Source organism: Leptonychotes weddellii, chromosome 5 (genome assembly GCF_054177405.1).
Source record: "Leptonychotes weddellii isolate Sample4059 chromosome 5, ASM5417740v2, whole genome shotgun sequence".
Classification (NCBI taxonomy): domain Eukaryota; kingdom Metazoa; phylum Chordata; class Mammalia; order Carnivora; family Phocidae; genus Leptonychotes; species Leptonychotes weddellii.
Genome location: NC_138373.1, coordinates 47341258 through 47354060, shown reverse-complemented (window position 1 = coordinate 47354060; position 12803 = coordinate 47341258). Strand labels below are relative to the sequence as shown.

At 41.8% G+C, this 12803-nt stretch overlaps 1 protein-coding gene across 15 annotated transcripts in view; it reads left to right on the top strand.

The window, feature by feature from the left end:
- FRMD4A (FERM domain containing 4A) overlaps positions 1-12803 on the top strand; it is a 330684-nt gene that overhangs the window by 214793 nt on the left and 103088 nt on the right. For all 15 annotated transcript variants that reach the window (XR_014145475.1, XM_081820621.1, XM_081820619.1 and 12 more), the window contains 2 exons: positions 4547-4603; positions 5529-5551. Coding sequence is in view for 14 of the 15 variants with exons in the window: in XM_081820621.1 (XP_081676747.1) it covers positions 4547-4603; positions 5529-5551 (80 nt within the window). In the remaining variant the exon portion in view is untranslated. The remainder of the gene's footprint in view (positions 1-4546; positions 4604-5528; positions 5552-12803) is intronic.

Below are 12803 nucleotides of genomic sequence, written 5' to 3'. Positions count from 1 at the left end.
CCTGCAGATAGCCACGTTTTGTCTTTCCGTGGCATTTTTCAAAAGATCAAAGAAAGCCAAACATGTTACTCAGTAGTAAGTAAAACGGATGCCCAGAGTACACCCTGAATGGCCGTAATAACCAGAAGGCATCACATTCTCTTCTGCCAGCACCTTCTTCATACCCGTGCATCTAAGGTAAAGTTCTTACATGCCCATCAGACCACCCTGGATTCCCAGGCAAGATTGGAGCTCAGCAAACACCCCGAAGATGCGCCTCTCCAGTGGCTCTGAGAGCCTCAGGGGCACAGAGGAGGGTCATACCCTGGCCTCTGGGTCAGGCCAGCTGGGCAACACCTACAGCTCTTCCCTGATGGGTCTTCTCCCACTCCCCCTGTCCCATGCTGTCCTCAGCTAGGGAAAACCCAGCGCTGACTTGGCATGCCCTCTTTGTCGTCTCATGCAGCTTATTTTCTCTGCTGGAGCAGAGACTCGTGAAAGATACCACCTCTGGATTGCCAGAGAAGTCATGTAAGAATAAGGCAGAGCTGTCTTTTGGATGGTTAGGTGGCAACTCTCTTCCATCGGGTTGTGTAAGCGTGCACGCTGTCTGAACCACTTCAGTCTTTAATCCTTTTCCCTCTTCCTGGCCACGTTTTGACTCGCCCTGTTTTTTTAATATCTTCCCTGGGAGACGGTCAAGGTCGGAGAAGGTGAAAACTCACCCCAGTTGAAGGGCGAGGATGCCCAGTTACCCTGAGGATGGGTGCAGTGAGGGAGAACTTGGGTAAATTGGGGCAGGCCTTGAATCATGCATTTTTGGTAGGTTTGACTCTGAATAATGGCACATTCCAGTTCACGTTCACCACCAGGTTCGTCTCTGACAGACTCTCCTGGAATTGTGTAACGGGCTGCATAAAATAAAATGAAATTTTCAAAGACCTTCCTCTGCCTTTGCTAACCTGCCCCTCCCCTCCAGTACATTTTCATTTAGCAGATGAGTCAAATAATGAACTAAAAGCTATGTTCACACTTAAAAGGGTTGTTCCTGATGGCTGGTTTTGAGTTGCATGCTAGTTATAAGCCTCTCCTCGAAGGTTAACGATTAGCCCGCCATCGACCGTTAGCTGCACTGTGGGTGTAAATGTTTGACAGGAGAGCACACATCCCCGTACGGGACCGTGCGCGTGAGCGCTCAGCATGTCCTTGGTGGGAATGGAAAGGAACGGCGTGTGAGTAGAAATGGGCCATTGTGGAAACCCTGGACAGTATTCCTGTTAATTTGTACACTGTTAAATGATTTACATTCTGATGGGATCTGGTAATCCCCGAAGGGCAATTGCACGCATTCCTCTGTCTCCCAACCCTGACAGTCTGTATCAATTATGGTGGCCGTGAAGCTCTCTCTCGGCTGGTTCCGCATAAAGAATTATTGTGCCCGATTCTTCCATCTGCTCTCTCCTTGGTTCTCTTAGCCCACACTTCTAAGGTGGTTCGGTAGCAAATATGAATATCCATCTTTGTAATTACTGAGCCTGAAAGAGCCCAAATGAGATCCCTCCTTCAAAAGATACAGGCTTGCTTGAGTGTGTTGTTTTGAATTCCATGATCCAGTTGTGGACCACAAAAAGAAATTAATTAGAAAACCATGAGTTTGGTTTATAATTCAAGGGAAAAGTAACTCTAGTTTTAGCTAACTTTGATGATAGATACAGTTCTGAGAATATGTTGGCTGAGACCAAGTCCTTATTTTTTTTACTAGAAAGAGAATTGACATAGTAGTTGCAGGTGTACAACATAATGATCCAATATTTGTGTACCTTGTGAAATGATTCCCAGAGTAGGTCTAGTTAGTATCCATCACCCCACATATACATTTTTTTTCTTGCGATGAGAACTTTCAAGATCTACCTCTCTTAGCAGCCTTCAAATATACGGTATAATAACAACTATAGTTACTGTGGTGTATATTACATCCTCAGGACTTACTTATTTTATAAACTGGGAAGTTTTTACCTGTTGATCCCCTTTACCCACTTCCCCCGCTGCCACCCCCCGCCTCTGGCAACCACCAACCTGTTCTCTGTATCTATGAATTTGAATTTTCTTTCTTTCTTTTGGATTCCACGTATAAGTGATATCATATAATACTCGTCTTTCTCTGTCTGGCTTATTTCACTTAGCATAATGCCTTCAAGATCCATCCATGGTGTTCCAATGGCAAGATTTCGTCCTTTTTTATGGCTGAGTAATATTCCATAGTGTGTCTATCCCACATTTTCTTTATCCATTCATCAGTTGATGGACACTTAGGTTATTTCCATGTTTACAGCTGGCTGTCATAAATAATGCTGCAGTGAACAGGGGGGTGAAGATCTTTTTTCGAGTTGGTGTTTTCATTTCCTTTGGACAAGTACCCAGAAGTGGACTTGCTGGGTCATAGGCTATTTCTATTTTTAATTTTTTGAGGAACCTCCATTGTGTTTTCTGTAGAGGCTGCCCCACTTTACACCCCCACTGAGAGTGCACAAGGGTTCCTTTTTCTCCACATGCTCGCCAACACATGCCATTTCTTGTCTTTTTGATAATAGCCATTCTAACAAATGTCAGGTGATAACCCCTGAATCCTTATTGACTTAGGCGAATGCATGCACTCCGGGAGGTCACCTGCTAGACAAGAGGTTGCAGGATTGTTTCCAGCCTCCTCTTAAGGCCTTGTGGCTTTGGGAGAGTCCTTTGACATTTTTGGATTTCTGATCTCAATAAAAGCAGAGGGCTGGGCTAGCTGGTGTCGTCGAAGCCTTGCTTAGCTCTAACGTGCTGTGGTCCCGTCCGCTGTAGCATCTAGTGATATGAGAGAGAGAAAAAGAAAAAAATGGACATTTCTACTGAAGTTTCAAAACAGAAGTACATTAGTTCATTTGTTTATTATTTTTCTGTGCTAATGGACTCCAGAGTTCCCTCTGTTTGTTTTTTTTAAGATCTTATTTATTTGACAGAGAGAGAGAGCACAAGAAGGGGAAGCAGCAGAGGGAAAGGGGAAGGGAGAAGCAGGCTCCCCGCTGAGCAAGGAGCCCCACTCTGGCCTCGATCCCAGTATGCTGGGATCATGACCCGAGCGGAAGGCAGACACTTAATCGACTGAGCCACCCAGGCGCCCCAGAGTTCCCTCTAAGATCTAAACTGTATATGGCAATACAGTGTCATGCACTTAAAATCTGTGAAGAGGGTAGATCTCATGTTAAGTGTTTTGTACCATGTGGTAAACACACACACACATAAAGGGACACGAAGACACTTTTGGAGGTGATGGATGTGCTTATCACCTTCAGTGTGGTGATGGTATCACAGATGTTTGCACACGGCCTCACTCCTCAAATTGTATATATTAAACATGCAGGGTTTTTGTGTATCAATTACACCTTAAACAGGTGTTTAGGAAACAGATATGAACTATATACATATTGAAATATATATGTATTCGATTTTTTTCAAAAACCACGGAGAGGTTTATGTCCTTTTAACACCATATCCATAGATCGTGATTAAATATTTTTTTTAAAAAGATTTTATTTATTTGACAGAGGGAGACACAGCGAGAGAGGGAACACAAGCAGGAGGAGCGGCAGAGGGAGAGGGAGAAGCAGACTCCCCGCTGAGCAGGGAGCCCGATGCAGGGCTCGATCCCAGGACCCTGGGATCATGACCTGAGCCGAAGGCAGACGCTTAACGACTGAGCCACCCAGACACCCCATGATTAAATATTTAAGGAAAAAAGCATTTTTAAACTTAGACTCTGTGGGGCACCTGGGTGGCTCAGTCAGATCCCAGGGTCCTGGGATGGAGCCCCGCATCAGGCTCCCTGCTCAGCGGGGACCCTCTCCCTCTGCCTGCCGCTCCCCCTGCTTGTGCTCGCTCTCTCTGACAAATAAATAAATTAAGTCTTTAAAAAAATAAAAAATAAATAAATAAACTTAGATTCTGTGGCAATGCTGGTCTAAAGAACTCTCTGCAATGACGGAAGTGCCCTGTATCTGCTCCGAACCCGTGGTAGCCAACAGCTACATCCAACTGTTAGTGCTTGAAGCAATGAGGCCATTGCGATGAGAAACTGTATTTTTAATTTCATTTCCTTTTAATTTGAAGAGTTACAATCCTGTTATGACTTTTTTTTTTCCTTCAATAAAGCCTTATTCCTGGTTCTAAGGTAGAGTTTACAAAGAAAACACAATTGGGTATCAAGTAACCTTACTCCATTGATGAACCAGATTAACAAATTTGTAAAACACTCAGGACTGGCCCACAACCTGATTTCTCAAGATTTAACAGATAAGGCCTTTGAGGTGACTGAGAAGGCCCAGGACCACTGGGTCCCTTCTGGCTAAAAGCCGTGAATGGGATGTCAGGGAGCATTTGGGGTCAAGTCATTCAGACCACAGATATTCTGAGGGTTTGAGATTCTGGGGGATAGCTCAGAAAAGGAAGACCGGGCCTTTTTTTAAGGAGATGTTGTAAAGAAATCAGTAAAAGTACCAAACTTACCTTCCTTGTTGATTTTTCCTTTCAGGAGCTGATCGACGTTGACAGTGAAGTGGTATTTGAATTGGCCTCCTATATTTTACAGGTAGGTTGTTCTGCCCTCATCTGTGCATCCCAGAGCCAGACCCAGAAGAGACAGGAATAAGATTTAGCATCCACAGCTAGCTGCCATATCCTCTCCCTATTCATCATCTTAATTATTTATAGCACTAACGGGAAGGAGCTACGCCGTAGCAGTAAATAGGAGCTTCTGGTATTCCCAAGTTTTATCACGATGTCTCTCTGCAAAGGAAAACTGTGTGTATATCATTTGAGTCTGGGGGAAACTGAGATCATTCAGTGACTCCATTTTCTTCAGGTTTGGTGCCCTCCCCACTCTGGAGAAAGCCAAGTCAATAGCAGAATTAATTGTCAAGAGAATCATTTCATACCGCGTGGAAAGGCAAGGAGAGACCGTTAGCTTATGCGTAAAAGAGTTATTAATGAAAATTAGCAACAATGACAAATTAGTCACACTGGCAAGATGAATTGAAAGAAGGTCATTAATTTATTTCTCCCAGAAAGCTTTATTGAACAACTACCATATTCAAGGCATGGTGCTAGATTCATTAAAGGTTCCATGGTTCCTCTGTAGTATAATCGGGAAGGAGCCCACAGTACAAGACAACACAATTAACTCGAGACAGAGACAGCTCTACCCAGACACACCTTCCGATTCCGAATCTTTAAACTAGAAAAAGGTAAACCAGGGTCTAAGAAGGGGAAATGTGTATTTTGCCATTATGAATCGCTTTTCTTTGTATATAACTTTCTGAAGTGTAATTTAGTGTCTCGGATTCAGGTGGCAAATGCCTGGTCTTTCCTTGTCGGCTTCCTGTAGCAGATAGGACAACAGAAGTAGTAAGCTGAGCTTCCTCAGTACAGAAGTTGTCGTGACCAGGGAATGTGTTTGAAAGTCTGGCACACTGGACTGGAACGTTTCACTGACGTTGACTTTTTTTCTTCTACAGGAGGCAAAGGGAGATTTTTCTAGGTGAGTTTACAAAAGGTTGGGGGTTTTTTGGTTTTGTTATTTTGGGGGGTCATGTGCTCTGTTACATCTCTATTAAAAGAAATTATTCTTTGGATCCTTTGTAGGAGGACAGTGCTTTCATATTATATATTAATGATGAGCTCCAACTACCTCAGGCAGAGGAAACGTTATAATAGCAAGGAGGCTCTTCTGTACTAAATGAAAAGCCTAGAGGTGACTAAAAGCTGAGAGTCGCACCCAGTGTCACCCATGGCCATTGTCTAGAGGGTTGTCAGGTTGCCCAAGTGTGTCCATGGAGTTGGGAATCACCACTCTGGTGTGACTAGGGCTTCAGATAACCCTGTGATGTGGATATCTTTTTTTCTCTCTCTCATTTTTAGTCCCCTGACCCTCCAGAGGACAAATGCTATCCCATAGGGAGATTTCCTTCATAAAAGTATTACAGTCCTCCGCTTCTACTTTTCTTCCTTCTCTAGATAGTACACTGGAGAGAATGTCAACACTTAACCACTGGGGACACTGTGGGCTGCTTATTAACCCCGTAGAAATGCCAGCTTCAGCCTTGCTGTTCATTCCCTGAGGCATCGCCTGCCACCCCACGTGGTTGCATTGCCTCTCAGCTTCTCATGATCGCGACTGGAGCCTGTACAGAATAGGGAGGGGAGCCCCCCACCAACAGGACTGTCTGCTCAAAGACAGACGTGACTCCTGGTATTCTGTGTTATTGAACTCCCTGAGAGATGTCTGGGATAGCCTGTGTGTTAGAATCAGGGTCTAAAGGTCCAAGAAAACAGAATGTCAGGGCGTAGCATTCTGGCTTATCGATAGGAAATTAGCAAAATTGGCATTAAAAAGAAAAACAAATCCTGCCTCTACTCCTTGAAGGAACTTGTGTGTGTTCTCATGCTTTGGTGGATTTGATCTGTAACGTAAATATCTTGGGTTTTGCAGGCCCTACAATCTCTGTTGTCATTACTCAGCTCTCCCTTTGCAAATGTAAAAGCAGCCACAGACAGTAGGTAAATAAATGAACGTAACAGTGTTCCAATAAAACTTTATTTATAAACTTGGAAATCTGAATTCTGTATACATTTTCTTGTATCATGAAATACTATTCTTTTGATTTTTTTTTTCCTAACCATTTAAAGAATGTAAAAGCCATTCTTAGCTCGTGGGCCATATAAAAACAGGCAGAGGGCTGGATCTAGCTGGTGAGTTGCAGTGTGCTTACCCCGGATTCTAAAATTAGTCCCTTCAGCTCAGTTTGAATATTTGCATAAGGAGACCTCCAGGCCCCTTTTATTTAGACTTCCCAAGTTCTTGCTATAAAGCAGAGATAGTCAATTTTTTTTTTAAACTAAGGCTGTTTTACAGCCTGAGCTGGAGACCTTAAACATTGTAGGTGGCCAATGACCATTGACCAAATTTGTTGAATGAAACATTTTCTATATCCTGAAGATATCCTGTTTTTTATAGTTGTTACTTTTTTATGCCCTTCATTTAGCATTGGAATTGGGGGGGTTGATAAGTGCAGGGTCATTATACTTACAAAGGTTTCTGGTCTCATGAAAAATCGTTTTAACAACCACAGGTCCAGTGGATTCTCTGAAGGTACTTTTCTCCCCTTGGCTTTCACGAGTTCTGAACTCTGCTGTAAATATTATTTATTTTTGAGAGTCCCCTGACAGGATGGAATGTGAACTGGGACCAGCGGAGTCTGGCCCCCCAGATCATGGGAACGTGTGGCCACAGGGATTGCCAAGGAGGAGGATGTGTAGGCCTGGCCTCCCAGTAATTCATGGCCCCCTAATGAGCTTGTGGAATGCCAGCTTGTGGGCCTCAGGGAAACAAAGGATCCTGCTTTAGCTTCATTTGTCAAAGCGCTGCCTCTCGGTTTGTTTGTCCCCAGCTGTCTGGCAAGAGAACTAGCCGCCAGGGGAGGGAGAGGTCAGACACCTTAGCCCAAAGGTCAGTTTATCTGCCAGCCTAGCACTCCCATCATGGAAGGTGGAGGTGATCTATTATGTGGGGTGCCCTGATAAACACCCGGTGTCTGCAGCAGGCCCGTTTGGAGGCTCCCGGGGCCTGGAGTTTGGGAAGAAGAGAAGTAATTCTAAATTCCTTGTTTGGGCCTCTTCCCACCTGGAGTTTGGGAAGAAGATAAGTAATTCTAAATTCCTTGTTTGGGCCTCTTCCCACCTATGCCCAGGGAAAGCCCCAGAACATTGACGTTGATCATATTTGGTTTGGTGGCTGAACATTAGGCATGTTAGATGTCCCATTCTCATAATTGAGTATTTTAGAGTTATCTTTTGCCCTATTAATAATTAATGCAGAGCTGTGCCACCCTAGTTGTATTTAACTGGAAGACCTCGACTTGTATACATACCCTGTAAATATAATACGTCTTCCTGAACAGTGTCAATAAAATGAGATGTCGGTTTAGAATACAGAGAACACCACAGAAGGCTTTTAATTTTTTTTTAAGATTTATTTATTTATTCATTTATTCATTTATTTGTTTTAGTTTATTTATTTGACAGAGAGAGAGCAAGAGCACAAGCCGGGGGAACAGCAGAGGGAGGGGGAGAAGCAGGCTCCCTGCAAAGCAGGGAGCCCGACGCAGGGCTCGATCCCAGGACCCTGGGATCACAACCCGAGCCAAAGGCAGACGCCTAATGACTGAGCCACCCAGGCACCTCAAGATTTATTTATTTATTTTAGAGAGAGAGAGAAAAAGAGAGTATGAGCAGAGCGTGAAGGAGAGAGAGAGAATCCCAAGCAGACTCCCCACTGAGTGTGGAGCCCCACGCGGGACTTGATCCCTGGATCCTGAGATCATGACCTGAGCCGAATTCAAGAGTCAGACACTTACCTGACTGAACCACTTGGGTGCCCCTGCAGAGGGCTTTTAAGTAAGGCATGGTCCAGGGCTTAAGTCTAGGATATTCTAGAATCTAGAGGCTTAAAGAACCTTTTTAAACTAATGGTCACACACGAAAGACAAAGTAACACTTTCATAACCGGAGGGTCCTGAATCTAACTTCCTAGAAGGCTATTTTGCCCCTGGGGGTGCTATTATTCTATATATTTACGTGTCAGTGAATATATATGAATTACATTGAGGGGAATGAATATTAAACATCTACAAATTATGGGAGCAGTTTCCTTGAAATACAAGAGGAAACGGGTTATTTTTACAAAAAGGAGAAGTCAAAATGCTGATATACTTTAATAGAAGGAGAACTGTGTACGGACAACCCAGAATCAAAATCCTCACAGGCTGTTCTGTTTCTTCTTTTGGACTCATTTTGCCCAGCAGACCCCTGAAGGCTTATTCTTACATAACTCCCTTTTCTTTCCAATGAGTGGAAATGCTCACCGTCCTGTCTTCTTGGACTTGGCCATGAAATGCTGGGTTGAGCATTGCTGAAAGAAAATGACCGGGGTCTAGATAGATACGAAGCATTGTCCCTGGTAGGAAGAAATCTGTGTCATACATGTTCATATTCTAACATAATGGGACAGATTTGTGAGATAGCATTAAAGGTTTAGGAAGTGGTCTTATCTAAAAATAATATTTTCTCACTTGTATTATTTTCCTTAGCACAGCATGATAATCGTACTTCCCTTCCTGGTGTCTGTTTGTGTACAAAAGTGAGTGTCCATCAACAATCCGGAAATGTAGAGTTGGCGTTTCTGTTTAAAAACCATTGAATAGCCTAAGAATTGCTAAGCGTGGCGGCCCTGTAGGCAGATGTTAGGTTGAGAAGGATCAACGCTGTTTAAAAACAGAAAGTTCTTATTTAATAATCGCTCCTGGACATTGGTCAGCTAACAAACACTCCCCGTGATTTGTACATACTTTATGTATCACAAACGCTGCAGTGGTTTGAGCGCTGAACACCGATATTTCCTATTTAAAAAATTAAAGAAAAAACCTTGAGTTATTATAGGAAAATAATAATCTCTTCCTTAAAAAGGTCAGTGCCGGAACACCTCATTGAATCAACTGAACAGGACATCCAGATTGTATAGTTACATTCTGATGTAATTTAACAGAAGACTTCTTGCTACATTGTATGCAAAAACTTGATTTTTTTTTTTTCTCTAAGGGGACCTTTACTGAAAAGCCTCGTGACCAGTCTCTTATCTTGATTTGGAGAATCACCTCACATTTTACTTTCTATCAGCCCTTTTGATACTTCCAAAAGGGTGCCGCGAGAAAAGGAAAGAAAAATCGTTCTTAAACATTTTGTCAAATCAGTCAATTGATTAAAAAATAGCTTATGCTGAACAGCACAACTAAATGCCCAAATCACACTACCTTTAATATAAAGAACCATCCAAACATTAACAGGGACTAGTGAAAAAACATCTGTTATATAGAATTTTTTGTTAAGATTTATTGAAACCAGATCAGTAAAGCTCTGTTACACTGGGCCGTCTGTTGGGACCTGGAAATATCTTTGTTATAGAGGACCAGATGTACTGATGCTAATCATTAAAACAGGATTCTACCAGTATAAGATTTATCAGGACCAGTAAGCAAACAGCACCTGGAAAACACTGATATTAACATTTCACGTAAAGGTCTGTGGGCCACATTTTGCTTACCTGTTCTGCGGAGCCTGTCATGTGCCTAAGGGGCAGGAGAAGGGAAACCTACATCTGCAGGCTCTCTGTTCCAAAATAAACACAGCAACCACAGGAAAAGAAGTGAAGCTGTGATCGAGTACTTGGGGTCAGTTTATATGACATCTGTACAAAGTGAAATGCAGGTCCAAGTATTAGCTCAGCAGAGTTCAGGAGTAGGTAAGAAATTTCACTGTGTCCCGTTTAGCAACCTACAGGCTTCTAATTCCATTTCTTAAAATAATAATAAGATATTAATAATAGAAATAATAATGTTTTCTAAAACAGAGCATTGCATTACTCAGTCAGTACTAAGGAGTGAGCAGTCCTCCATCACAGGGGAAATTGATTTTTCCCTCCCTTTCAGGAGAGGAGTTGGAGTATTTATATGTGCTGGAAAATTCCCTTTAACTTTCACAGGCTGCATGTTCTCAGGTCTCTGGGGGTATAGTTAGAAGCAAAAAAAAAAAAAAAAAGTAATGACCTTTTGATATTTTATCTTCTGTAAACTGTGGGACCGTGTGTTCACTAGTCTGGAAAGACAAAATGAAATTTCTGTGACAAAAAAAAAGTATACCCTCTTGATTTTTTGTCTTTTGTTTGAAATCTTTTCTGCCTTTTCAACAAGCATTTCTGCATTAACATAAATGAAGCTTGGCCCTCTGGTGTCTGAAAACTCCAGGTTTGTGGGCCTTTTTGTCAGACCAGAACGAGACCTTTCAGGCAGTCATAAGTTAAAGGCAGAATTTTAGAAGATCCACAGGAAAAGAAGACAAAGAGCTGGTTTTCTTCGGAAAGACTTTTTTAATAACATAAACATTAGTGTAGATTACTATCTTTACAAAGATGACAATGTTATTTTCTTGCCCGGTGTTGAAAGTTGATTAATCTAAGGCACCAGCCTGTAAATCACAGTTCTGAGTCCACTGATATCATTACTTTGCATTTCCATAAATTTTACTACTACTAAAGCAAGCTTGGCTTTAAATCATTATTAGGGCATTTGATCATTTGGCATATGTTTTCCAGCAATTTTTTAATTGGCCTCTTGAAAGAAACAGACTGGTAGTAATCATATAGTGAGCGAAATAGAGTTGCTGAGACTCTTAGATAATTAGTCTCAGACAGTGGTGTTTGGAATAGTCAACATTTGGAATATAACTGATATAACCTCATAGTATCTTTAATACACCAAATTTGCAAATGTCCCTATTGGAAACTTTCTAGAAAATTTATCTGTTAAGCTTGAAACACATCTGTCAGCCCAAAGAAGAGTTTCTGTGGGAAGAATTTAAATTTATATAATTCTCCTATATTATTTCACAGGAAGGGAGAGAGAGAGAAAGGGGTGTGTGATGTTTTTCCCATGATTTAAGCGAGAAACAGCCGGAATCTTTCACGCCAGCAAGGCCTTTTGAAAGGAAGAGAATCTGTGAAAATTTGAAACAAAATGTTCAAGTGGAAAAGTTATAAATTGTTACAGAAATCTTTGTTTTAAGCACAAAAGTCCATTTTACTGAGCTTTTCAAGTGTGTAATTCACATTTTCTGAGCATAGAAAAGTATTCAGATAGGGTATTTTGCAGGATGTTAATCTTCAAATCCTGTGGGAATGGTTTAGATCTAAAGTAAGGAGGAGATTTTATATTATGATAGCTGTCTCTTTTGTGAAGCCTTTATGTAATGTCAATATCTTTTTTCGAGTTGACCTTGTGAATAGCACAGCAGCTCATGGCTTTAACACGACGTCAGTTTTTCAAAATTAAGATGCCCACTCTAAAGGGTGATGTAGCAAATCATCAGCTGCTTCTTCTTGTGCTATTTAAGATTATTGTCTTCAATTGCAGACTTAGAAAAATTTTTAAAAACTGGTTTTGAATGTTACAAGTTTACAACTATGTTAGGAACTCATAAAATGTTTTGCATCACCCTAGGAAGCCAAACTCACTAGTGAAGAAAAAAAAAATCTTTACTTAGATATATATTAGTACTTAGCATCAGAAATAAAGGCACATAATTCATAATGTTTGTAATGTTGCCCCTCTGTACAGTGTGGCCTGTTTATCCATGATCCATGCCCATGGATCTAGAATCTGGAATCTAGAATCTGGAATCCCATGCTAGAGAAGTCTCGGGGCGGGGGCGGGGGGGCAGGTGCTTCCGTTTGTCCGCAGATGGTCACACAATTGCCAGGAGAACCTTTACAGACAACATCCCAGCTACAGCTTTTTGAGCCCTCCCTGCACACCTAAAAAAAAGTAGGTGATAGGGAGGAGATCGGCAAGTGTCTCATTTTCTTTGTTATAACATGGACTTGAACTTGGTTCACAAAGAAGAAGGAGAAAGAAATAGTTCCCTGCATTTTTTTTTTTAAGATTTTATTTATTTATTTGAGAGAGGGAGAGCATGAGTAGGGGGAGAGGCAGATGGAGAGGGAGAGGCAGACTCCCCGCTGAGCATGGACCCTGATGTGAAGCTCCCAGGACCATGTGATCATGACCTGAGCCAAAGGCAGATGCTTTTTGTTTGTTTGTTTAATTTTATTTTATTATGTTATGTTAATCACCATACATTACATCATTAGTTTTTGATGTAGTGTTCCATGATTCATTGTTTGC